Below are 26,894 nucleotides of genomic sequence, written 5' to 3'. Positions count from 1 at the left end.
ATGTCACGTATTACACATTTATAAGTGCATTAGAGATGACTAACCAACAAAAATGGTAACGAAAATTTTGTTTTGATTGAAAAGTGAGGGAAAAAAACGTCATCCGTCTTTAATCTACTTATTTGCTGTGTGATGCTTACAGAACAATTTAGTAAACATTGTACTAGTGGGTGGCTGTCAGTATGTGTATTTGGATGTCTCTTCGGAGTAATAAGTTCTGCACTGATTTATCAACTCTCGCTTGTTGCTATCATCACCTGTGCTGAGGACCGTTGTTGCACTGGTTGGGCCCCTGGCTTATAAAGCAGCTTCTGTTTAAAGTGCTGAACTGGGGGACGTTTTCAAAATGTTAGATCTGACTTTCAAACTGAAATAATTGCTAACATTCTTTATCTTTTTTTATATATATTTTTGGCAACATTTTCAATAAGTGTGTTTTTCTGCTCTAGGAAAACAAGATTATAAGAAAACCAGGCCTATGTTAAGAGCAACAAGATTAAAAGCAGAGGCCAAGAAAACTGCACTAGGCGTGAAGGTAGAGTTCTCTTTGATAGCTTATACCACCTTTGTGTATTTCTTGTTTCTTTTCCCCATAGATGTACTGCGTGAATATTGATTTCTGAGAGATATTGTTTATGACACTTCAAAATCTAAGTGGAATGCCAGAATCTAAAATATTTATGATGGATTGCTTTTACTTAACCCTAAGATAACTAGAATAGATGAAATACTAAAGGGTTTTAAGTAGTCCATGTTCTTGTTATGATGCATACTTTAATGTCAATAAAATATTGTATACTTAGAAAACTGATCTTTCCTGTGAGCCACTCTGTGCACAAAACAAATGCTTTAATGATTTTATATTGTTACAAAAGTGACAATACACAAACATCTCCCTTCTTCCTCTTCCTGTCCTATACCCATTTCTAAGAACTCGGCATTCTAGAATAAGTTTCTTGTGTCATTTAAAGACAGTGTTTGTTAAATATTGTAAATTCACAGCATTATTATCTCAGTCTACATTCTTGTGTACTACCTCTGACTTGGAAAACAGTAGGCTTAACTAACAGCAAAATACTTGGAAAGGGACTGAAATCTGTTTTGGAAATGTCCCTGTTCCAGGCTGGTATGAAGTATAATAATGGCTGGCTGATCATGACTGTGAATATGAAGAAGGAAGACAATCAGGAATATTATGTTCTATCCAGTGTCATCAGAATGGAGTTTGGCTGAATGTACATTGTTTATTTAGGTGGCATCCAATATTTTTCCATCACACTTATTTTTGAATCAAAGTGATATACAATTAGCTTAGCAGGAAGGTTAAAAAATGTTGTGTGTTTGTTTGTTTTGTTTTTAAAAGATCAGACACCTGAGTATTCTAGTGAAAGGAACTTTAGAAATGTTAAAAGGAGAACATTTTCTTGTTTCTGGCAGATGAGAAATCAATTTTTTCAAGTTATAGCTTATAGCAAATGCCAAGGTATTACTACCAAGCTGTAACAGCTGTTGAGCTGCCAGATGATGTATTTGGTTGTCTTCCAGAATTTGCTATTATAATCACGAAACAGTGCTTTCTTTTTGCTCCTGATTGCTGATCTCGATCAAGCATTACCGTGCGATGCAGTATGTTTTCACAACATAATCTCCTCAGTTAGTGCTGTGTGTCAGGTTTTAATGAGAAAAAGTAGATTGCCTTTTTTGTTTAAAGGATAGATTATTAACCTTTTGAGTTTGATGTTTTTTCCTTCCCTTCTTATTAAATTTTACTTTTTCTTTTCATTTTACTTTCAATGACATGACCTTTTAAAAGTGATGTTCTACCTGGAGACTTTTGCTGTACAGCCTAGTTCTTTAGAAATGTACAAGTTTTACGCGTATCTCTTACAAGTGAGGAAAATATGTCCTTCAAACCATGTTTTGTTTCATTTTTATCTTGAGTAATTATTACTTTAAAATGATGGAGAATAGAAAAGCATATGTGTAATCACATGTATAATGAATACCAAATATTAGTGAATAAGGAGAACAAGAATAATTTATCCTGTACAAATGTGTTCCTACATATTTTTGTAGAATGCCAGCTTTGTTGCAGCTTGGAATGACTTTTGCCATCAAAGTGCACACATGTTCTCCAGGTCATGGGGTGTTGTGTTCCCTGGGGATCTACTGGTTGCAATGTTTTAGGTGTCTGAGGTTTGCAATTCTGCCTCTGCCTTTTAAACAAACAAACAAAACAAAACAAAACAACAATAACAACAAAAACTTTAAAATATTGTCTTCTGGCTGTTACATTTCTTGCACACATGGGCTATAAAATCTGATTCTGATTGCCCCCAAACAGATCTCAGTCATTTTCCTTGCTTCCTAATTGCTGACAAAAGCTGTCAGAGCTTAAGCAAAAGGGAAGGGAAGGTGGTTACTTCTCCCTACAGGGATGTGCTTGTGGAGCAAGGAGGACAAGGCCTTTGTATACAGCCTTCTCGCTGAGCTTATATAACCCATCAGGTTATGTACAGTTCTGAAACTATTTTGAGGTTAAATGCACATAATTGTTTGTTTCCTAATATTCAGAGCTTTGCGTGTGCCTGAGCTCTTCATTTGGGAAGGTATTGTCACAGCTGTCACTTCATATTAGCAAAGTTTTCTGATGCTGATAAACAACATGGTTCACCTTTCTAAGGGTGAGGTTTTAGTGTTTTTATACGATGCAGGCTCCAATTCTGTGCAGTGACAGTTGACTAACTTCAGTTTGTGTTGAAAGAAAAGCGGTGTAATTACAGTGCAATGCAATAAGTAGGCAGCACTTTAAATAGAAATGGCCAAGGCTCTTGTTAAATGTTTGAGAAAAAACATACATATGTATACTCTCCATTTATTTGTTTTTCCAGGTTTCAGTACACGATATGGTATGCAGCACTTCAAAGTATATTAACGTTTTCCTATAAAAGCTAAGTTGCAGATAATAAAAATACTGTAGAGGAGATATAACCGTATCATACTTATAGAGGTACAACCTCTCAAGGAAAGAGGAAAATTTTTTACATCTATGAAAATGCCATTTAAAACAATGGCTTTTTTTTAGTACTCATTGATACCTCTAGCCTGGGGTCCAATCCATGGGAAGAACAACCACTAGATATAAACTAAAGTATTTAGGGAAAATGAAGGATTGAAAAACAGAGAGGGGATGTAGTCCTCAATATCTGTGAAGATAATGAAATTCCACTGTTGTGTATTTCACCATAAGAGCTGACAACATTTGCTTTAAAAAAAAAAAGCCTTATAAATGACATAAAACTTTCGAGAACTGATCCCCTGGAGATCCTTCACATTTCATCGCTGGCATACTAATTAGCTTGTCTTGTCAAACTTTGATTGCCTTGTCATTTTAATGCAAGGTTTAAAGTAACAAAGTTTCTTTCAGTCACTGCCATTTAGTACTTTTTAATTTCCCCAATGAGAGATTTTATCCATGTTGATAATGTCAGAGAAGTAGCTAAGCACTAATAACTATCAAAAGTTAGTTCAAGCAGGGTGACCATGCTAGTATTCAGTGTAATATTTGCTCTTTAAACATGCTTAAAAATTAAATATTGAAAAAGAGCTATTGTGCTGGCTCTGTTTGTATACATGACACCAATGCAGACAGTGCCAAAACACATGGTGTGCCTTGGACAAGCAGGACCCCTGTCTCAAGAAATAACATGGAGAGAAAGCAATATGTTGGAAGTCTCTCAGTTTTTGGGTAAGACAAGATTCTTTATAGCAGTACCAAAAAGGAAGCCTCTGAATTTTCTCTTTGTGGTTGTTTTGTTGCCTGCAGATGGAAGTACACCTGGAGGTGACGACCAGGTGGAGTAGCAAGGGCTCTAAGCTGTCGGTGCTGTCTCAGCTCTTAGAGGTGCCAGTGGGAGGGTGGCAAGGGGAAAATGGTTTGAGGAGTGTTCAAGTTCAGCCCCAGATAGCTGGGTTTTTCTATGCAGAGGCCAAAAGTAATGGGAATTCTTGAGGAGATATTTTTTTTCACAGGCTACAAGAATGAATCTGTGGTCCGTGTGATAGATGATGACGTTTTCTCTCTTGTTGAAAAGCAGACACAAATCTGAACAGTAGCATTTTACACCCACTTGCAAAGATGTAATCAGCTGCAGAATACCACTCCATAGAGAATTATTAGCAGCATAGTACATTGATTGAGCTAAGAAATAAATGTTTCTTAGAGAAGTGGAAGCTCACTGTCTGTCATTCTTCTGCATATCTGCCTAATCTATTGTTTAGCTAGCTAGCTCTCTATTAAGAGTTTATCTCATCTGGAACAAGTTATATATGAAGAGATAACAAAACATTCCTAGTGTATTTTGGCAAAGGGTGCTCTCTGATTTCATGCTGCTCATAATCTGCTAAGTTAGTGGACTCTGTTTGCCAAGATATGTTGGGAATACAGTTTCATAGCTTTGCAGAAATTAAGGCCACAAGGGACTATTAGATCATTTGATCTGGCCTCCTATATACTACAGATCATAAAATTTCATCCAGATACCTTCTAGGAAATCCAAGCACTTTTGTAGACCCAAAGTACTGGGTCTTCAAACCAGTTTATGTGCCTCACAAAAAGAGCAGGGCACCTTAATGTACCACCAATGAACAGTGTGATATATTCCCAGTGCTTCCAGCAGTCAGATTTTCATCCCTGACCTTGAAATGGAAGGGAGAGGAGGAAAAAAGTGTACAAAGTGAACAACAAAATCAGATTGCTCCCATCTGACCCTGGCCTGACCTGTACACTTAAGCACAGTAATTTTGGTGACTTTCAGCATGTGAACAAGATGCACCAGGCAGAAGCTTAGGAGGATTTTCTGTACCATCTCGGAGCAGAAGTCCATCTTCCTCAGGCTTTAGTCTCTGGCTATGACCCACTCCAAAGGACAGCTGAAAGAAAAGGAGTCCAACAATAAAACATCATATCCCGGTAACGGAATCAATATAATTGAAGGGAAATTTATTGGAAAGGAAGGAAACTCTTACTCTGATCCTTTATAGAAAAGTCTGAAGCACAGAAGCATGAACTGTCATTATTTTTGACAATCTAGTACTCCAGGGATTCAGAATATAGCACTGACCATGCAAGCAATTCTAGTCTTCCCAGGCTCTGAAGGAAGGGAGCAGTCTGGAGGCTTTTGTTCACCAAATCTAGCTAGCAGCCAGGGCCTCCTTTCACAAATGCCCAAGTTGAAGAATTCTTCCCAATGGCTGAATAAGTTATTTGTTTATTTATATGTTTATTTATTTAGTTGAGAAATCTTGCCATAAAAGACTCATGGCCATGGAAGTCTGTATTCTCCCTAAGAGGTTACTTGAATGTTCATTCATTCTTGTTCTTAGGAAATTACATCTTATTTCAAGACCGAGTTTATCTAACCTCGGCAGGACCTCAAGAGGTTCTTATAAACGAGGTAGAAAGACCCCACACTGTGAAGCATCTTACTTAAATACAGGTATATGGCGTATAGTTATATGCTGTAACCAAGCTACCTCTCATTCTTCTCTATGATAAAATAAATAACAGTCATCTCCTTACTGGAAATCCCCCCTTCCACATGTAGGGATCGTGCTGAGGAAGTGGTTACTTCTTAAATCAAAAGACCTTTTTAGAGTCACAGGCTTTCAAGGCAGAGTTTTCCATTTTGTAAGTACTGCCTTTGTAAGTGCTACAATATTATCTAGTAGCATCTTTGTAGTACTACAGTATTACAATTATAACAACTATATTATCTTGCATTTAGCTATGTTAAAATGAATCCTGCTTTGTGATCATATAGCCAGATGTTTTAGATGACTTTGTAGTAGTTCCTTGTTTTCCTTATTTAAGGCCATAATTGTTTTTGTGCTATCTGAAAATTTTAATGGTTAAAATTTATAACATAAAAATTACTGATAAAAGTTACTAAATTACTTTTGTTGCCTTGCATTAGATGTTAAATGTTTTGTTAACAAGCAAACATTCATTTTTAATTCTTATTTTTTGAAATTCTAAAAAATGGTCACAGTGAATGCCCAGCCAAAGTCTTCCACTTAGAAATTATATGGGATAAGAAGATTTATTTTTAAGTCCATGTAAGTTTTATTTCTAAAAAGACAAATATCCTTGGTCCATGTGATTTTCTTTTTATCCCTTTTCAAAAATATCTAGGAATAGTTTACAATTTCAGAGACAGAAATCTGTGGTACACTTTAACCTACTTTTAAGATAGTGTTTGATAAAAAAGAAAAAGATATACTAAATATATGCTTCTATTTGGAGGACAATAAACAAATAATTTAACATGTAAAAAAAATAAAATTTCCTGAGTGTGGTATTACGTTATATATGTGGTGTATGATACTGTCATAAACAGTGTCTAAATCTGTGCAACTATATTCAACATTTTTCCTCATCTAGTCCCCCATTTTTTGTTTTTGTTGTTGTTTTTTTGTTGATGTTGTTGTTTTTTTATATCCTGTTTAATCTCATTTAGATCCCAACTCTGCAACTTATTCCATCAGGAATCTGAGGACGTTATTGGAGTATTTTGGCATGGAGAGACATAAAACTGACAAAAATGATAGGAGAATTGAATCTACATTATTCTGCAATGGCATGTGTTTCCTTTATGGAGAAGTTCCTGAAAAACTTAACTAAGCTGCAATCAATAGATTTCTGCAGAAATTGTTCTAAATTTAAGAGAATATAGTAGAAAATTGTGTTCCTTTTTAAAGCTTTCTTGACTGTACTTTGGAATTTGAGAGCAGGGATTTTATTTCCTAGTGTTCTGTACCATGTTATAAAAGAAAAAAGAAAAAAGGAGAAAAAGCCCTGTGATCATGTTAAGTTTATTTCTATAAGACTTCTTCTTATTGGTTAATTATTCATGGCGAAATCCTCTGAGTAAATGGATTTCGCAGGGGGATGATAGGGATGATCCATAAAGTGTAAGAGAAAGGGAGCTATATATGCCAAGCGGGGAGTATTTTAACATTTCATTTCTATGCATGGCTTAAAATACAAATAGCAAAGCCTGATAAGTATAAAACAAATTAGAATGACAATATGTACGGTTGTTGCAAAGGCAGTGTAGTGGTGTAGCATCTCATTTGCTACTTACATTGCAAAATTTATGTTTATAAAAGTTCATAAACTGGATACAATTCTTAAGAGGCTGCATATCCCTAGCTAAGAGCCAGGCATCCTTTGTTAGACCATTTATTTTAGATTTTTTTTACTCAGCCTTCTTCAGTAACTCAGAATTAAGGTGTTCGCATAAGTCACAAACTTGGAATTTCAATAAGGCTTGTCATTCCCAGGGTTAATAAATACTGATCCATTCACCTACTTCCTAATGCCTGCGTAAGGAAAGTAATGTTGTCTTGGTGTTATTTGCTGTAAAACGTAGGCAGAGAGAAATTAAAGAACTGCTCCCAAGCAGTTATTGGGCAGCCTGAGAATAAAATCAAGATTTTCCCAGTTTCGCATCCCAGAAAACAAATCTTTAATGCAAACGTTCCCCCCAGTTTTGCTGCTGCTACCACAGTATTTCACAAGGGAGTCTGGGGAGAAAGGAGAGGGAAGGTGGCCTGATTGTAGAGCAGAAAACATGGCAAGTGTGACATCTGAACAAGGGAAAAAACTTTTAATACTGGAATGAATTTGCTGTCTGTGTCAAGTGTGAACGGTGCCTGCATTGTACGGTTTTGTTGTCCACTCTCCTGAGCAGATGGAGCTTGCAGTTGTATGTCACTTGTTTATTACATCCTCTTAAGATTAGTAGCTGTGTGGCCAGATGGGTCTGGGAGCACAGCTGTGGATACAAGGAAATAAATGAAACCTGTCTGATGCTGCCATGCCCTTTTGTGAGATACTGACGTGTTGTAACTGCAACAAAGCAAAAATCACTTTCCTTTAATATATTAGTGAATTAGATGTATTTTTTTTTTTAATCAAATCATATAAAAACAGGAGGGTGAGGCTCAGAGAAAGGGATAACACTAAGAGGAAAATGTAGCTGAAATCCTTAGCAAACAGCCTCGGCAAATTCAAAGGAACGATTTTAATGTAAAATAAATTTAAAGTGCATATCAATTAATCATCCATATAAAATGTAAAGCAAAGGTTTCTATAGAACAAAGGCTCCTATAAAGCATACACCAACTAGGCAGTAGTATTTCAAAGTTTATTAGATGGCATATGTTGAATTATTGATCCAACATTCTGATAAACTATATAATGCATTCATGTAAATGCAAATGAAATGCTGTTCTATAGAAGAATGCCAGATTATGGGCTAGACTTTAAAAAGTCTAACACACTTTTAACTCCTTCATGGCAGTGGACATGCAAAGTCAGCCACAAAGCTACCACGAATCTGGAGATCCCAGATGGGACTTGTCCTGCAGTGTAGGTCTCTACACCTGACCCATCATCTACACTTCCTTCATAGTCTAAGGGGAGAAATAGGCATTTTTAGAGAATGTCCCTGTGACGTCGTTTAGATATCTTGTTTAGGACAGAAGGAATCTTACACTGAAGAGGGTCAGATCCTCTCCTTCACCTGAAAAGGTTGTCTGATTGTCTAGGTGAGATGTAGGCATCTCTTTTCCATCCCAGTGGCAAAGTAAGTCTGATGTTGCATCTTCTGTACCAATTCAGATTAGTTGCTATAAATTTATTAAACTATTTCTCTCCTTTGAAGTATATGGGTAGGTTGCTCTGAAGCAGACGATTTGTGGGTTAACGTGAAACTGAGATTCTGAGGGGAGATTATTGCTTCTTTTTGTAGAGGGTAGGCAGTTTGTGGGGGTGGGCAAACTGACCTGTTCCTTGTGAGTACCCCCATACATGATTTCAAAAATCCTTCTTGATGATAGGTAATGAAGCAACGTGTGCTGTTAGCTGTGGAAGTGGTACTTACTATGAGCTGGAGGAACATAATTACATAAAATACATAAAATACATAATTTGTATTTCTTTTATTGTCTAACAAAATGAGAGTCAGCAGTAAAGGGAGTATGCTGTGCTTTCATAGAAAAAAGAAAAAAAAAAAAACTTAAAAATCAGAAACACTGCAACTTTGCAAGAAGTAATGTTATAATGATAACACTGATTTGTTATATCCAAGATGTAAAGCTGGAGCTTAACAGAGTCCAGCCTTAAGATAGAATACGATGATAGGCAGTCACATAGTGAATATGACGTTTAGTAGAAAAACATTTTTTCTGATTCTGAAAGCTGCTATAAATCATGTATACTTTGGAAGACTCTTTTATGTTAATTAAGGAAGATGCAGCAAGTTGCAGTATTTTATGGGAAGAGAGGCAAGTGCAAGTGTGAATTGTTGTGCTTTTTGCCTTATTGAAGAGGGGAAAGAAGAAAAGTTTCATCCAATTCTGAAGGATTTTGTAGATCCATATTGTAATGCATGCCAGGAGGTTGGGAGGTAGAGGTAGCAATTTTCATTGACTTCCACCATACTGTGTTTGCTTCATTAAAAAATTACAAATTTGTTGGCAAAAAGCAGTAACATATTGCTAGAAAACATCAAAATTCACAGTGTAAATTCATAACTTAAATTTGTGTTCAAAACTGTGGTTCATGAATTCTGTTTTCTTTTAAAAAGGAAGGGATGGAATAATAAAAGGACATAAAGCTCCTATTTCTAGGTCAGACCAAAGATCTTTAAGCCAAGTGTCTTATTTTTGGCAGTGTATCAAACTCACCAAAATCTTTATTAAGTGAATGGATTTTATAACACTCTGAATTGGTGATCAAAAAGAATAAATCATTAAAGTATTGATATATTACGCAGAGTCTACGTCTGGTGTTATTTTGATGTGCGTTATAGAAGGGAAGTGACATTTATTTCTTATTTATCTTAAATTATGATAGTGTTTCTAACAGTTTTTGTTTTACTTTTTTTTTTTTTTCCTACAGGAAGTTGCCCTTGTCCTTGCAGCTATATTGGTATTTTTGTTGGCTTTCTATGCTTTCTTTTATCTTAACATTTCCAGTGAAGTTGACCTTGATCTGGATCCAGATGAAAACTAGCAGATGCAATGAATCTATCATCACGATTTCTTCAGCTTGAACAAGACTACGTAGGAACACACAGTCTCTTCACTGTGAGACAGTAAACAATGCCATTTCTTGCAGTCCAAATTAGTAAGTTTTGCAATACATCAGTTACTTCTACATTCCAGATCTCCAAAATAAAGGAAGAACGCTCACGCCCGGCAAGTATATTTGGTTAACACCGAAGCCAGGAGCTGCAGTACAACACATGAAGTTTATTGTTTACATTATTTTTTCTCAGGCAGAGAACTTTGATGTCGAAAGACAGGTGCTATTATTACCATGGGTATTGATGCTGACTTCACAGGAGAAGAATCTGCCTTGAGTAAATTTAGGAATCAAAGCTTCCTAATAGCCAAATTAAGTTCCTTTCCCTTTCCCAAGAGGAAGCAGAAATACCAAATAAAATAATCTTTTATTGTTTTATATTTAAAGTATATCAAAAAAACCCTCGGTCTTCCTCTCCCTTTTTATCTTTCTTGTAAATGTGTGCGCACACATGCACACACAAAGATGGAAGACATTGTAGGAAAAAATTATCTTTTTAGAAGCAGTCTGTCACCTCCTATATGGACTTAATTTTATGTCATCCCAGATTCTGTGTGCCCATATATCTACAGTAATCTTTTTCATTCTTTTGCCAACTGTTCAGCACACATGTGTTCTGTCAGAAATGGCACCTGGATGACAGAAGCTCTAGCATTCGCATATGCCTCTGAAACACAGTTCTTTGCCTCCTGTGCTGTCTGAACTAGTGTAAATAGAAAGTTCAGTCGATGTTGGGTTTAATTAGTGTATTGCTCTATTATTAATATAAAGTCAAAATTATATTTTAATTATAGTCTTCCTGTTGTTTGTGGTATCAACTGGCTCTACCTGTGAGGGGGATGTTGTAAAAAAATTCTTTGTAGTTATACAATCATTTTTATCATCAAACTAATGTCTGAAGTTGTAAGTATTAAGAGGCTTTTTTTTTTTTTTTATGTACACTTCTAATAATTGGGAAAATCTTGGCTTTATGTCATCCTTTAATTTTCACAAAGTCTCTTTCAGAATATGCAGTGTAGATAACATTTCTGATGCCTTTGATAACCACAAGCAACTTGAAGAAGTTGATATGTCAAAGCAGCTGCAGGGAGCTGTTAAATTCTGCCTTTACACTGTTCTGCTTCAGCTTCAGCATATTACTGAGCTTATGGTTGTAAAGGTTTTGGTTTGATCCTTTAAATTTGTGGTCAGTCTTTCTCTAGTTTGGTTTCGTTTTGAAACCAAGAAGAGCATGGAGCCATTAGTGCTGAATGTGCAAATGAGTTAGGCAGATTAACTTCCATAAAAGCTACTATAATTCTGAAATTTTGTTAGCAAACTAGCTTGGTTGTATCTTTGATACCAGTCTGTGGGCTGAAGGCTAGGTTTAATTGTAAATGAGACATTTACTGACTTGTTCCAGAAATGCCTGAGTAAGATTCCATACACTGATTTTGAAGACAAAGGCATACCAAATCCTAGCAACTATTATAACGGAGAATATATTTATTTTAAATTGACACAGTCCCATTATCACCTCTTAAGGAACTTAGATTAATGCAGTTAATTTTTAAACCATACAGTAACTATGACCATATACGTTATGTCTCCCTAAGGATACACTTCTTATCTCTCATACTCCTCATTCACTTTATGCAATGCAAAACAACTCCTCTAGAAATTCAGAGTACAACTGTCTTCCAAGAATATGAAAGGGAAAAACATATACATGCAAATATGTCTCATTTTCTAATTATGACTGTTACAGACACAAAAACTTAACATTTATACATTCATATGACTTATAGGCGGCTAATACTCTTATACATGACCGAACGCTTACTGACATGTTGAATTTATGGTGAAGCATTTTCTGACACATGGCCCGCCTTTCAGTGTGGAGAAAAGCATATCACAATCTGTCTTCTTGGATGTGACATGCCGTTCATTTCACCAGTGCCACACCACATGTCACAGAACCTACAGACCTCTCCTTTTACTTTGCATGAGCAATTTTCTTGTTCCATAAAATGCTGGAAGGATTGCTTTCTTAATGTGTGTATGTAGCTCCCTGGGTGGTATGTGGTCTCAGAATGATGTGTGGTTATCCCCATCATGCAAGTTGTCTCATAACTTGCTTTCTGAATTGGTTACATTAAAAAGCATGCTATTCCTACTGTCAAATTTATGAAGTTCTTAGAACATGAAGATCTCATTTCCCATAATTATGACTCACAGACAAAATCTGAAGTGCATAAATGTGTGACTGAAGCAATTTTCCTGTTTTGTGGCTTATCAGTCCATATCGCCAACAAGTGCCATAGTTTGCAGTTTGCCTGTTGGCTTCGCTAAGGTTAGGCCTTTTCATTTATATGAAAGATATTTTCATGTAATGAGAAGATTTTCTGTTGCTTAGATAAACTGGATAGAGTTCTGTTCAGTGTACACAGAAATACCTGGTAAATATTGCAGCAAGTACACTGTTTCTCTTATCAGCACAATAATTTCTAATGGAACCATGTCAATATGTTTGTTTTTAAAGCTAAAAGCCTCCACCTTTCATAAAATTTTTCATCGTTAGTTTTCTAAAAGGCACAAGCACAATAACATTAACAATGAGTTTGGATTATGAGTAACATTTATGAATTTGCTGAAATTACAGCTGATTTACTCAAAGGAGATCGTAATCAACCTGAAGTTATTTTTACTTTCTAGAGCACTGTAGCGACCATACCTGGTAATTTAGAATAGGGACTGATTTGAATCTTGCAAACATGTGGCTTATTTTGCTCCTAATTATATCACAGATTGAAATATGCCTCCTCAATTTTGGACCATCTATCTTTGTATGAGTTGCTTAGTGCCTACGTTAAGAAATGTATTTGTATTATCTTTGTGCTCTTATTAATGTTGGAGGTGTCACATTGAATTACATATACATTTTGAAGGACACTAAAGCAATCTGGACAGCACAATATTCAAATGTGCACAGTGATATTCACCAGCTTTAGAATATTTATATTATTCTATACCTTTCTAACCTCTGAGCTCATATTAAAATTAAGTGTAGCCTACGTAAAAGACAATAAAGAGAACTTCCCTTAGCATCTTATCCAACCAATACAGCAGATCTTGTGTAGATGAAGTTGTTCCGTGTAGCTCCCATCAACTTCAGACAGCATGACTTTATTATAAAAGTAATGCTTTTATACACTTGCTTCAAAGAAAGATTGCTGATCAAATCACTTACACAGCAGCCCTGGCTTGATTGGGTATTTTTTTTCAAGGATATGTACCTCTGGGAAGCATATTTGAGTCTGCTTGTGGAGTAAACAAAGTTTCTTTCAGGCAGAGGTTGTGGTGGAGATGCCTGTACTGGGCCCTCAAGCGGTGGGTGGTAGAGGATGTCCCATCTGGAAGAGTCTCTGGCTAGGAAGGCACGACAGCCTTCCAGCAGTGATTTTGCTCAGTAAATATCTCCTCAGCAGTTTTTCTTTTCCCTTTGATCCCACAGAGGCAGAACCAGCATGTAGACCATCTCAGGACAGAAGCCTCAGTATAGTAGTTTTACTAGTGCTGCTGGTGAGCATTGCCAAGGAAAGGCTTTAACTCTATTTCCTAGAGTCCATAAATATATTTTACTGGAAGCTTAGGAGGCATGTTAAGCATTTCCCTAATGGACCCTAGAGATGTATTTAAACTTTTGTTGAAGAACGCTTTATTTAAAGTTCACTCTTGCATATCATATGGACATCATGTGATTCAGGGTATGTCATAGCTCCTTCCATTCATCAGACCAGCTTGGAGCAGGGACAACATGTACATAACTGCAAAGATGCACAACACCAGCAAACATCCTTTCATTTAGGTATAATCTAGAATAGTTGACCTAACAAGCTGTGTTTGGAAGCAACTTCTAAACAACCCAACTAAACAAAAGCACAGTGGAAGCCCTACAAAACCACCCATCCCATGTCCAGGAGAAGTGCTATCAAGAAAGAGGCTTTTCTACTGAATTAGGGCCAAGTTTTGAATGCTGCACCTTTGGAGAGGAAAATGTTGCTAGCAGCTCCCAGTAGAGTGATGATTCATTTTGCTCTGATATATGGGATTGTGCCTATAAAAGGCACAACTGAGCCAACTGGTGAAGGTCAAATGCATTTGGGACAATTTTCTGTAAAGTACTGTACTTGAAATGCAGACTATGCAAATTAGAGTGCCAACAAACAGGATACTACAGATCTTGATCGCATTTCAAGTTTTACTTACAGTAGCATAATAATTAGTGATGCTTATGACTAAGAAAATAACAATATGGCACATCAATAAGACAGCAGAAATGTGACGTTGGAACTGCTTCTTAAAAGATTTTGTGGTGGATTATGCCTGCACTTTGGGAAATGAATCCATGAGATAAATAAACTGGCAAAGATTGTCTGTGATCATATGCTTACAATATTTTTCCCTGAAAGAGCCGACGCTGATATATCACAGCACTTTTCCCCATCATCCTCTTAGTTTGCTGTAATACATTCTTTTGTAGATGTATTTCTACACTTTTCCAAGAGTGAAGAAATATTTTGTGTAGTTTATCAATGCATTTAACTGACAGAATCCTTTACTCTTCTTCCACCCCCACCCCCCCTTAATCAGAACCAAATTGGTGGGGAGACAGCCAAAATGTTAGGTACCAGTGTCTCTCAAGCAGATGTCACACCACTATTTTTTAGCTCGTTTAAATGAATAAACATGTTAAACTGTGAAGTATTACATTTTGGATTTTTTCATTTAAAAAAAATGGGACAATCTGTTTACTGTCCTTAATTGAGACAACAATCCTGGTGGTTGCCAGTTTTGGCAGTTTTAACGATGAACTATAAATATTGGGACAAATCAACTAACTGGTGATTGTGAAGAATAGTTCAAGTAGAAGCCTCATTTTGCATGAGTACTTTTTTCAGTGCTATATATTTTTTCTAACTTCTATAATTGTTATACTGTTTTTGCATGTTAAAGCCACAAATAAATACATCAGTCAAATGAGAGTCCTGATTCCCTTGTCTTATTCTTGGTCACTGAAAAGTAGATAAGAGCTGGCAGTTTATCTACTTTTTCTAAATTCTTCCCAAAAGGTGTTTGTTCTGGTCAGTTAGAGATGTGGATGTTATGAGATATGAAGAGCTTCATTTTACTGAACCTTGGAAAAACTGTTCAGCATACAGATCTTTGGGAGTCTGCCATTTCACAAGGAAATTGTAGGAATTTACAAAGCAGAGGCACGGGAGGTAAGTATGGAGTATGGTGACAAACTGATGTCTTTGTCCTACCACAGCCTCCCTGGGAATGAGTGGAAGGAAATAGAACTAAAATGGCCAGTTCTTCCAGCAGACAGACATCTTGCAACTCACCATGTTGCTGGAGAAGAGGGTGGAAGAAATGCTAATTCTGATGTCAAATCAGAGCTCCCTCAACATTTTCTTTTTTGTAGGGGGAAAGAAAAAGAGGGAGGGAGCTCAGGAGGAAATAAAGATGTCTGAAATGAAGCAGCTTCTCAGTGGATCAATGGTTCATATATTTAAGTAAGGAATAAACTGGGTTTGGTAAATTTGCTCCTGGCTAATTGTTACTACTTTCACATTAAAAATACCACCACCACTGACAACAAAGCCAGGATAGAGTAGCACTGTGTGTATGTTGTTAAGTTAAATGTAAATGTTCTTACTGATATTGGCAATGTCTTCATTTCTCTACTCCTGTGATCCGAACAGCAGAGAGGACAGACGAGGAGGGAAATGGCCAGGGAGCCCTTTTGCTGATTCTGCACTCCTCAAGCATCACCCCTGCTCAGTGGGGAGCTGCTGGTGTTTGGAGCAGGCTGCGCTCCTGGATTGCTTTGGACAGGCTACAAAAAAGAACAGAGCAGTGCTTAACCTAGAGGGCGAGTCTCCTACCATCACTGGAGTCTGATTTGTTACCACAAATACAGAGAAGCTGAGAGGTTGAGGCTTTTTACTTTTATTTATTGGGTTCTCATAGAGGTGCCAGAAAAGTTTTTTTGTTGTTGCTGTTGTCCGTTTGAAACTTGTGTCTGCACAGTTGTTTCCCTTACTCAGTGCAGGACTGCTTTCCAGTAAACAGATACCAGACTCATGCCTACTGCTTTTGGTAGGAAAGCTGTAGACTAAATCCTTTTGCAAGGGCAGGATGAGCTGCCACCTGCCCTGCTCTCACATGGCTGAAACTGAAGAGACCTCAAGTAGTTATTACTCTATAATACAGAAAGACCTGCTCTGCTTTGGGAAGGACAGCAAAATCTGAAGTCAGGAAGGTTTTATTTAGCCTTTCTTACCTCAGGAGCCTTCACACTGGCCCACATAGTTAGAGTTCTTATGTCCTTACTGCTTTCTTATCTTTTGATGGCTTCCTTTAGCTTCTCATTCTAAAAGATGAGCTAAGGTGCTATGGTTTTCTAATTAAAGCAGGGCTGTTTTAATAACTAGCATGGGTTCTTGCTGCCCAAATGAGCTTGTGACTGTCCCTTCTTAAAACTCAGATGGTCATATCTGTGTTTATTTGTTCATTAACTAGCTATTCTCAATCTGCTCGTCTCAGGCACTACTTTACCATTATGCCACTGTGTCTCTGCCCTTCAAATAATATCAGAAAGTGCTGAACAGAGAAGACAGTAGAGGGGCTTCTTCAGATCTTTGAGGAGCAACTTTTTACTTGGAGAGCAACTCTTTATTCAGGCAGATAGGACAAGGGGGAATGGCTTTAAACTAGAAGAGAAGAGATTAGAGGTTAGGAGGAAATTCTTCACTCAGAGGGTGGTGAGGCCCTGGCACAGGCTGCCCAGAGAAGCTGTGGATGCCCCATCCCTGGAAGTGCTTAAGGCCAGGCTGGATGGGGCTTTGGGCAACCTGGGCTGGTGGGAGGTGTCCCTCCCCACGGCAGGGGGTTGGAACTGGGTGGGCTTTAAGGTCCCTTCTACCCCAAACCATTCTGTGATTCTAAGCCACAAATTCATGTAAAGTTGGGCAATCTATGTTAGGAATTTTTTTCCAGGTTTTGAGTATGAAAAGCAGCCCTTTAAAACCTGCTGTATTCCTGTGAATGTTATTTAACAGTCTTCACACTTATACATGAAGACTTGTGAGTTCACATTAAAGTAAGACAAGCTAAAAACATGATTGTATTATTCATGACAATACTGCAGATTTATTTATTTGTTTATTTCTCATAGACATTCATCATCTTTAATTAATAGAAAAGCTGTTTTGTTTTGGTTTGATACAGTTTGGTCAAATGTAGCATCTCATTTGAAATGTTACACAATGGTAATAATTTACTTCTCTTTGCTAAAGTTGCATCAAAATATGAATTACTTGTCATATGTATGAATTTTTTCCAAAGACTGTGATGCTGAAATTTGATAATTTCTTCTTGGAAATTTCAGATCTATGACTAACAAGAACAAAGGTTTTGAAATTATTCCTTGACTGCTGGTTTTACCTTCTGTATTAGGAAATTTTCAGCTTGATATCATGTTTTGGGTAATTCTGAAAGACAACTGAAAAGAAAAAAATAAACACGTATGAAACTCTTCAGATAGATTGTCTAATCTCTTGAATACACACTGCTATGGCTGGACTAAATTGGTGGTACAGGCTGACGGAGAGGCAATGCATCTGAGACAACCTGAAACGTTTCCTTTGATTGCTGCACCCCAAACTCTGGGTGACAAATGTTTCTGCTACACTATGTTATGCTCCTAGATATGAAAGAGACATGTCACTAAATGAATACCATGTGCAGCAGAAGATAGCTTCTATTTTGTACATCTTCATGTAAAATGTACAGATAGGGAGAAAGAAAAAATACTCCCTGTGAGCAAGGGCATTTGGAAACAGTAATCATTGCTGCAGCACGGGAGAGGTGCATGGGCATAAAATGTGTTAAATTTAAAAGGTAATATAAATACTGAAAGGAAGTTTTCATTACGATGTACATGTATATAGGATAAAAGTAGGTCTCACTCCTTTGTCATATGCTCACTCCCCTACAGTACAAATCTGTAGAGTCGCTTCCACAAATCTGTTATCCCTCCCATTCCACCACTAGTTTGGGGATCTTCATTGCCAACTCTGAATAAAAAATGATTGTGTACTTCCAAGAACTGAAGAAAATTAAAGTATCCCTGTTAAGTATTCAATTATGTGGTTTCTCTGAAAGGATCTATTGGATGATATGTACAATAATGTAAAATGCATCAATAACAAAGAAACAGTAACAAAGAAATGACAACTGACTTTCAACTGATCAGCTAACTGTAGAGCAGGCCTCGTGGCCCTCCTTGCTGCTTCCTTGCAAAGCCTTGAGATCTGTCATGCCCACTTACCAATATTTATCGCAGATACCAGCTTTGGTTTTGTGTCCTCTGTAAAGAAATAAGACTTTAGGGCCTTTGGTCTGTTTGCTCAGGTCAAGACCTTCAGCAGATTTCTTCCAGAGAGCGGTGAGCAGTTTGAAAAGAGACCACATACTCTTACATCAGGTTAGCAAGGAGGTCAACAAAAGATGGAGGCACTGAAAAAGTGACTCAGCCTCCCTTGGAGCAAGACGTATGTGCTGAGGTTGTCTGGCAGTGGGGTACCAGATATGTCAAGCTCTGTATGAAGGGAGGAGCGCGCCTGGGCAGATGGATCTCAGGATGCCATCAGGGACTGGATGCAGATGTACTGCCAGATGCTACTTCTTATGCACTCCCTCCTGTGATGGCATAAACCCAAGAAAACTTATGAGAGGACCCCAGTGAAATCTTGCTCTTCAGGAGTCAGAGTTGAGGCCACGAGAAGCATCCCTCATGCCAAGTATGATGAAAACTTGGTCAATTCATTAACAGCTTAATATTATAGGAGCTGCAAGTGCTAAAATAGACCTTCTTTGACCTAACAGCAGGAGTTCATTTGTGAATGAATCTTTGTGAAAGTCTGGGCACATTGCAGATAACCAAACAGTTTAATACTTGTTATGGGGAATGTATACTTGTTATGCAGCTGAACAAGAGAGAAAAGAAACATTTCAATGAGAAATATGTTAATTCTGTTCCAGACGAACTACAGAGGCCCCAGCTCTGATGGAGGCTGAGCAAGGAGTCATGTACACTAATGATGTCTGCCTCCTTTCATCATCTGCTAGTAACAGGGTAACATATCTTTCCATGCAGCCAACACGAAGACTTTAATTAAGTAAAACAGGATTACAAAACACCAGGCTACCTAGCTGCCCCAGTTTGGAGAGCTGCAGAAATAAAGATCTCAGTTCATTAAATTATAGCTTATATAGATACCCCACTATTACGTGCCTCAGAGACAAATATCAAAAACAGATCCACCAGCAACATTTCCGTGTGCTGTCAAGTTCTTCTGTGTCTCAGAAGTCTTGAGGAATACAGAGACCATCACATGTGTGAGAGTTTCTGTCTTATGTTGCTCCTCTCACAAGGTGTTCCTTGACCTTAGCATAGGCTGTGAGCTGAAGTTTGCAGACTAATGAGGAAGAAAAGGAAGATATTCTGTAAAAGCTCTGCTGTATGCTAGTCTTAATCATTTAGAGGCAGACATCACAGATGTCCTTGAAGGTGGAACTGGGATAAAGTACTCCAGAAAATGCTCTTGTGCCTGTTTGGAAAGCACAATGGAAAAATGTTTGGGCTTTGTATGTCCCAGTGGAAGAATAATAGTGATGCGTAAGGCTGAATATGCAGTCCTGAAATGAGGGTAGCAACCAGCAATCAGAGCAGTCCCTTCTTCCAGAACATCAAACCCACAACAGTGTCATGGTCCAAAGGAGCCGTTCTGCCTCTTCATCCAAGCCTTGGGCCAGCTCACTTTGGGGAGCTTGGGAAAAACAAACCTCACATGGCCACTTAACAGCAGTTCCACAGTATGCCTCTGCAAGAATGAAAACTTGCTCACACAGGAGAAAAGAGCTTGAAAGCTTCTGTGTAACACTACCACCCACCAACACCCACTATTTGTGAATTACATCTCTAGCTTTCATCCCTCTGAAAAAGTTGATTTGACTAATACCATAATGTTCCTAATGACTTGCTTTCTATATATACGTGGCAGCTGCATTTAAAAAAATAAATAAATAAAAATGCCCACACAGACGGTAGCTTGATTCACTCTGGCTGATGCAGATCGCCGTTCCTCACAGGGATGGATGCAGCACCTCTGGCAGGGCAGCTTATGTTACAGAAGGCAGGGGTCTGCTCATGATTATGCCCTCAGGACACTTCTCCCCATAGTATTGCCTGCTCTGGGACTCCTCAGTCCCTGCAGGGCCAGGGTGGCTGATGATGCTCCCTGCTGCTGCATCAGCCCTCCAAGCTGTTTAAGCATTGACAGGGCTTATCCCTGAAGCACTCCTGAGCAAACAATACCCTGGAGGCAAAACCAAGACAGGAATGCAGGTGGGAGGATGAGCCGAAGCCTCAGGGGACACAAAGCCTGTGCGCTAAGTTGTCAGGAGGATGGTGTCTAAATCCAGCTCTAGTAACAAATGAAGTAAACTTGGAAGTTGGGTTGGTTTAGGGTTGATTTAGGGCTGATCTGGATGTACAGTGGACAGCTGCCCACACCAGAAGTCACTAGGGAGCAGAAGGCAGTCTGGAGCTGTAGATGTGTGACCCTGCCTTCAAAGGACTGCTGCCCTCCCAGCTTGTCGGCCCCTTGTCTGCACTGGGACCTTATGGGTAACTTTTGGAAGAATCTGGTGACAGGCTGGCCCACTTCACAGCACGCCAGTACTTAATTTGCTTCTGAGTGTGCAGGTTTGTGGGACTGTGATCTCTGAAGGGCTGCCACCAACTGCTCTTAGGGTAGCCCACAGCTGTTGTCTGCATGGCAGTAAAGGGTTTTGAGAAAGACTCTGTGCCTATTCAGTTTTTTTATGTAAATGTTCTAAATTTGCTGCAGCATAGTTTTATCCTTTTTGTTTATGACTTAAGGAGAATGTAAGAACCTAAAGCAATATACTGGCAACATACACATGAATGACATTACCATCGTCCCATTGTGTTCATTATAATGCCTATCTGGAGAAATTGCCTTGTAGTAAGTGAGCAAGCCATCTTTCCTTCCAAAGCACACAATGTTCCCATATAAATTCATTCTCTGTCAGTCTAAGTTTGTGCCATAACAGAATCCCAGAGTGGCTGAGTCTGGCAGGGCCCTCTGGAGCCACCCGGTGCCACCCGTGCCCAAGCAGGGACACCCAGAGCAGGGTGCCCAGCACCACATCCAGGCGGCTGCTGAAGGGCTCCAGGGAGGAGACCCCACAGCCTCTGGGCAGCCTGTGCCAGGGCTCCGTCACCCGCACAGCACAGAAGGGCTCCTGGTGCTCAGGGGGAGCCTCTTGGGGGCTAATTTACAATAGAAACATTAGCCCAGCTTTTCTAAAACCATCCAGCAGAACAGTGTAGTTTTGGACTAGACTAGGCCAAATGAGGTTTGGGGGATAAATCGGAAGCCAAAGACTTTTCCCCAGGGGAAGAATTATAAAGGCCTGGACACTGAGGAGGGCTCAGTGGGACTGCAAAGCTCAGCCAAGCTCTTGCATCACCCTCAGCTCTATCACATGTGGTGACAGCATGGGCCCATTCTGCTGACAAAACATTTTCTGAAGCCAGCAAGGACATGGGGAAATGTCCAGTCCAATGTGCAACCCCTGCTGAAGAAGAGAGAGCTCTACGCAGGGAGAAGCAGCCCAAACTGCATCGAAAACATGACAGAACTTTGTTCTTGAGTGTCAAATAAATGGATTAGGAATTCCTGAAGCAAATGGAAAAACAGAACTTTTACAATACATAAACAAGGATGAAAATATTGTAATTCCCCAACATTAATGCAATTGTGGGGATTCATCGAGTTGTGCAATTCATCAGCTGTTGTGGATATTATAGCAAGAGTGTTTTTTTTGTTGTTGTTCTCTTCCTTCCTTCCTTCCTTCCTTCCTTCCTTCCTTCCTTCCTTCCTTCCTTCCTTCCTTCCTTCCTCCCTCCCTCCCTCCCTCCCTCCCTCCCTCTCTTTCTTTCTTTCTTTCTTTCTTTCTTTCTTTCTTTCTTTCTTTCTTTCTTTCTTTCTTTCTTTCTTTCTTTCTTTCTTTCTTTCTTTCTTTCTTTCTTTCTTTCTTTCTCTTTCTTTCTTTCTTTCTTTCTTTCTTTCTTTCTTTCTTTCTTTCTTTCTTTCTTTCTTTCTTTCTTTCTTTCTTTCTTTCTTTCTCTCTCTCTCTCTCTCTCTCTCTCTCTCTGTCTCTCTCTCTCTCTCTCTCTTTCGCTCTCTCTCTCTTTCTCCCTTTTTCTCTTTCTCTCTTTCTCTCTTGTTTTGTGTTACCTAGTGTATTTCACTGCTGTATCTCTCTAATCATGACCAAGATCTAAGCAGAACTTCAGAAGGCTGTATCGCTTGCTGTCTCCCACACAGGTGTGTTTTCTTGTGCTGCATTAAACAAGTGGTTTGCATTGGCTTCTTTTCACAGGAAGCCAAGATAGCAGAGTTGCAACTTCTGAGTAGCCCTAAATTGAAATTATAGAAACCTAGACCCTCATTGCCAAAAAATAATTGAACAGTTGTATATGCTATTAAGTCACAGACTAAAATACTTATTTCTAATGATTAAATAATAAATAATTAAAATAATTTAAAATATTTTAATAATTAAAATACTTTTATGTATTTTAATTAAGTCCATGATGCTGAATACTACTAAATTCATTAAGATAAATGTGATAGATTTGGATGAAGATAGGCATCTTAAACAGCATTTCACTTTGTGATGCCATCAGACTTCATCCCAAGATTTTCTCAGAATATATTTCATAGTCACTGGAAAGCTGCACAGTTTGGTCCATTGTGGGCAGTTTTTCTCTCCCCAGTCTCTCCCTAAATATGGTATCAGGATAGCTATACAGATTTTGTCTTTAGGTTGAGGCAAATCTCCAAAAACTCATGATTACCTATACCCTATAGAACTTTTCCACAAAGATAAGCATTTTTTATCTGTTGCTTTCCTACAGACCTCAATTCAAATAATTTTCCTTTTATTTAAACTGTTTATTTATTTACACTGTTTCCCCTTCTCCTGGTCCTAATCTATCACACAGCATTGATACTATCTGTGTTTAACCAGATGTTGTGATTTATACCAGAGGTGGAATGAATTAAATATTATATTGAAATGTAAATTACTATTATTTTTATCATCATCATCATCATCTAATGCTAGGAATGGATAATAAGGATTTATTCGTCCAGATTTTGAATAGAAAGAAGCTCACAGAGGAATAGAGGAACGGTATTTGTCTACCTAATGCTTAATGTGAATGGACTTGTAGCTTGTTATCAGTGTATTTTTTGCCTTGGCTCAGTTAGCACTAAATGCAATGAAAACAGTTTGGAGGCATTTGTCTGAATTCAGTAAACAAATTGTTTTAAACACTTTTGAACATGAATTTCACATTATGGCTTAATTTTCCTGGCAGACTTTATAATTCAGTTGTAGGACATCCTCCTGCTGAAGCACTGAAAGAAATGGTTTACAGGTGCATCTCACCTGTTGCTCATTGTGGAAAGATTTATACCATTTAAAAATAGCTGCAAAATTATCTACATGGAACTCTGCTACTTGTTTATCAAAACATGGTGTATACAATTTATTCCTACTAAAATCTGGAGCAGTCTTCATTAGCAAAGCCTGCTCTCCAACAGTGGGGGAAAATGTGTCCTTTGTCCCCTTGAGCCATACTGCCTGATGGTAGAAAATCGTTTGGAAGCTCCCAAATACAAAATGCCAGATTTTAAGAAGATTCAAGTCCAGTGATATTTTAAACTATTGCCACACTCTAGCATTGCACTATGCCGTAGGTCAGTTCCCTGGTCCTTAGTTGGTTGCCCACACTCCATGAACAGCACATGGGGAATGTCAGATTCACAAGGATGGAGCACAATGCCTTACTTCAATCAAAGGACAGGGAGAAGTGGAAGCCAGAAGCCTGTCTGAAATCATGTGCCCTCCCCTACTCCAATATGGCTTTTGAATTTCTCTGCCATCATGAGGATTTGTCCTTTTCCCCGCCGTCTGAACACTTTCTTGATGGTAGGTGCCTAAACCTTCTCTGTCAAAGGCAGAGTGGCTGTCACGTCTCTAAAATCACAGTCCTGATGCAAATTACCACGGCTTTTGTCTGAAAAGGGATGGGAAAATCTCACACCGACTTCCAGAGAAATGAAGCCTCCTGGCTAGAGTGTAAGAGGAATGAGCTCAGACCAGACAGAGTAATGCATTGAAGGTATCTCTCATATCCTGTTCAAATATTGCAGTATTTGACTCCAGCATATTTCAAAGGAAATTTTTAGCTGTCATTGTATTTTATGTAAAATCCAATTTCAGAGCTGTTTGGTAGGAATTTTCAGAGGACTTGAAGCAGTCCTGAGGGAAGATAAGTGGAGGAACATGTTTTTGGGGTCCCAACTAATCTGGTGCATGAACAGGATGTTGGGCAAGTTGACCTTTTTAAGGTTGAGGAGCTCTTGGGTATCAGCAGGAATCAAGTTGTCTGGGGATCTTCTGTACTGGCAGCTGAAGTGGGGGGAAGTTCAGAAACCTCCTGGATTAGACAACAAAATCTCTGTTTTGGATGTAGGCACATAAATTCAACCTCTGCGAGATTTTGAGTGCCGAAGTCATTTTCTGGGTGTGAATATGTGACAGCTATATGGCCACCCTTTAATAGGAATTCCAAGCAGCTTTTTCCTTTTTATTCCACAACTCAGGGAACTGTTATGTCTTAATTTGTGCTCAAGGTATGTTGAACAGCACTTTTATCCTGAGTTTTCCTTCCAGCATTTCTTGCTAAACTAACAAGCAATGAGCATGAAAACGTGTAAGGGGTTTCTATAACAACACCGTGAAATAATAAATACCACAAAGAAACTCTGCAATCTCAAAAATAATGTAAATGTTTTTTACATTTAATTACTATCCACATTTTTGACCAGCTTCAAAATAATACAGCCACAAAAGTAATTAATTAATATAAGAATATAGTTTAATAACAGCACAAGGTTTCTGTGCTCACCCATTGGTTACGGGCACTAGCTAGCATGCAGATAACAGGTTGTTGCCATTGTTGTCACCTCATTAGAAAATTAGCATTTAATTAACTTAGGAAGATATGGAACAATTTTGATATGAGAAATATTTGTACACATTGTCTATGGGAATTAAAAGCTCCCATCCAGCAAAAAGCACAGCAGCCTCTACAGCTGGTGGCTGTTGGCTCACAGAAACTAAACAGACCCGCCGGGCTGTGCAGCTGCAGTTGCTGCCTTTGATTTGGAGGGGAAAGGGAAGCTGTGAGACGCTTTCTTATCTGAGGCATCAGATGAAAGGAGTGATCCAGCAGCGGCATCAGAGCTCTCCGTGCAGGCAGAGGAACAGCACGTTTTTCCCCCGAAGTCTTCATGTGCCACCAGTGCCAGCCTATGAGCTACCAAGTGAAAGTTTGGAAGGGACCAGGGTCTGATGAAACCTTCCCTGAAATCAGTGGGAGCCTTTCCACTGAATTCCGTGGGTTTTGGATGGGCCCTCTGGGGTGTTGTGGCCTGACAGCCCCAGTGCTGCAGTGAGCCAGATGCAAGGAGAGGTGCATCAGGCTGCCCAGGTGTCAACCATGGCCTGCCTGCAGCAGAGGGGAAGGGGTCAGCGAGAGAGGGAAGGGGCTGCTGGAAGGCAGCTGGATTTGTCTGCTGTTCGTTTCTTGTGTTGATGCTGGCTGAATGGTCTGGGGTTTGATTTAGATGATCTTTGTGGCTAGAAAGATCCTCTTTAAATTGCTATGTCAAAAAAAGTTGCTTTAAGTCTCCTGCTAGCAAACACACACACAAAAAGAAAAAGAAAAAATCCCTGATTCCCAGGGAAGATTGTTATTCTGACCGGATAGTTTTATTTAGGTTGATGCAAAACCAGAGCCATAGTCAGATGGTGTTCAGGCTCGCTCCTGCAGGGTGAGGAATTCACACCTGCGTGTGCCAGCGCAGCCACGTGCACACACAAGGGACTCCCCCAGGCAGGGGTGAACAGTTGTGTCACCTCTGTCATCCCTTGGGCTCAGAGGCAGACACTGCGAACCCTCTGCACGTGTTCAACGTTGCACATGCACGGCTGTGGAGCCGTGCCAGCATCCCACAAGTTTCTCTCTCTGACGTCCCCACAGCTGTGGCTGAATCTGTCCTAACCCCGGGCTGAACCAGCCCTCAGCAGCAGCCAGCGCTCCTCCAGTGTCTCCAGGTACTTCTGAGAGATATATCACTGCCCTTGCCAGCAAAAACAGGGCTTCCAGCTCTTTGCTCGACCCTCCCCAGCCTGCAGAGTAGATCGCCACCTGCGAGGAGCACTGCAGCAGGACATTAGGGTCTCACTGCAAGGGACAGGTGGGCTGCACAATGTAAGTCTGTCTCCCAGGGGTGCAGCTCACCCCTGTCAGTGCAATGAGGTGACAGGTAGGGACCGACAGCACCCATCAATCACACCTTTAGCAGCCTGCCATGCTGCCACTTCCCTTGCAGGGAGCAGCAGCCGAGCCGACAGGCTGTGCGGCGCTGTCAGAGCAGGGAAGGCCCGTCATGACAGAGCTTCTCCTGAGGGCATCTCCCACGGTCGTTCCTGTTTATCCAGAGCAACTGCCCCCTATTCTTCC

At 39.2% G+C, this 26,894-nt stretch overlaps 1 protein-coding gene across 2 annotated transcripts in view; it reads left to right on the top strand.

The window, feature by feature from the left end:
• Positions 1-10,519, top strand: part of TRIQK (triple QxxK/R motif containing) — a 57,567-nt gene extending 47,048 nt beyond the window's left edge. For both annotated transcript variants that reach the window (XM_032183098.1, XM_032183097.1), the window contains exons 3-4: positions 450-535; positions 9,968-10,519. In XM_032183098.1, the coding sequence (XP_032038989.1) occupies positions 450-535; positions 9,968-10,081 (200 nt within the window). In that variant the 3' untranslated portion in view covers positions 10,082-10,519. The remainder of the gene's footprint in view (positions 1-449; positions 536-9,967) is intronic.
• Positions 10,520-26,894: the final 16,375 nt, after the last annotated feature.

The sequence above is a fragment of the Aythya fuligula genome, chromosome 2, assembly GCF_009819795.1.
Source record: "Aythya fuligula isolate bAytFul2 chromosome 2, bAytFul2.pri, whole genome shotgun sequence".
NCBI lineage: Eukaryota > Metazoa > Chordata > Aves > Anseriformes > Anatidae > Aythya > Aythya fuligula.
The sequence above is the reverse complement of the archived record's forward strand: the minus strand, read 5'-3'. Positions and strand labels throughout refer to the sequence as shown.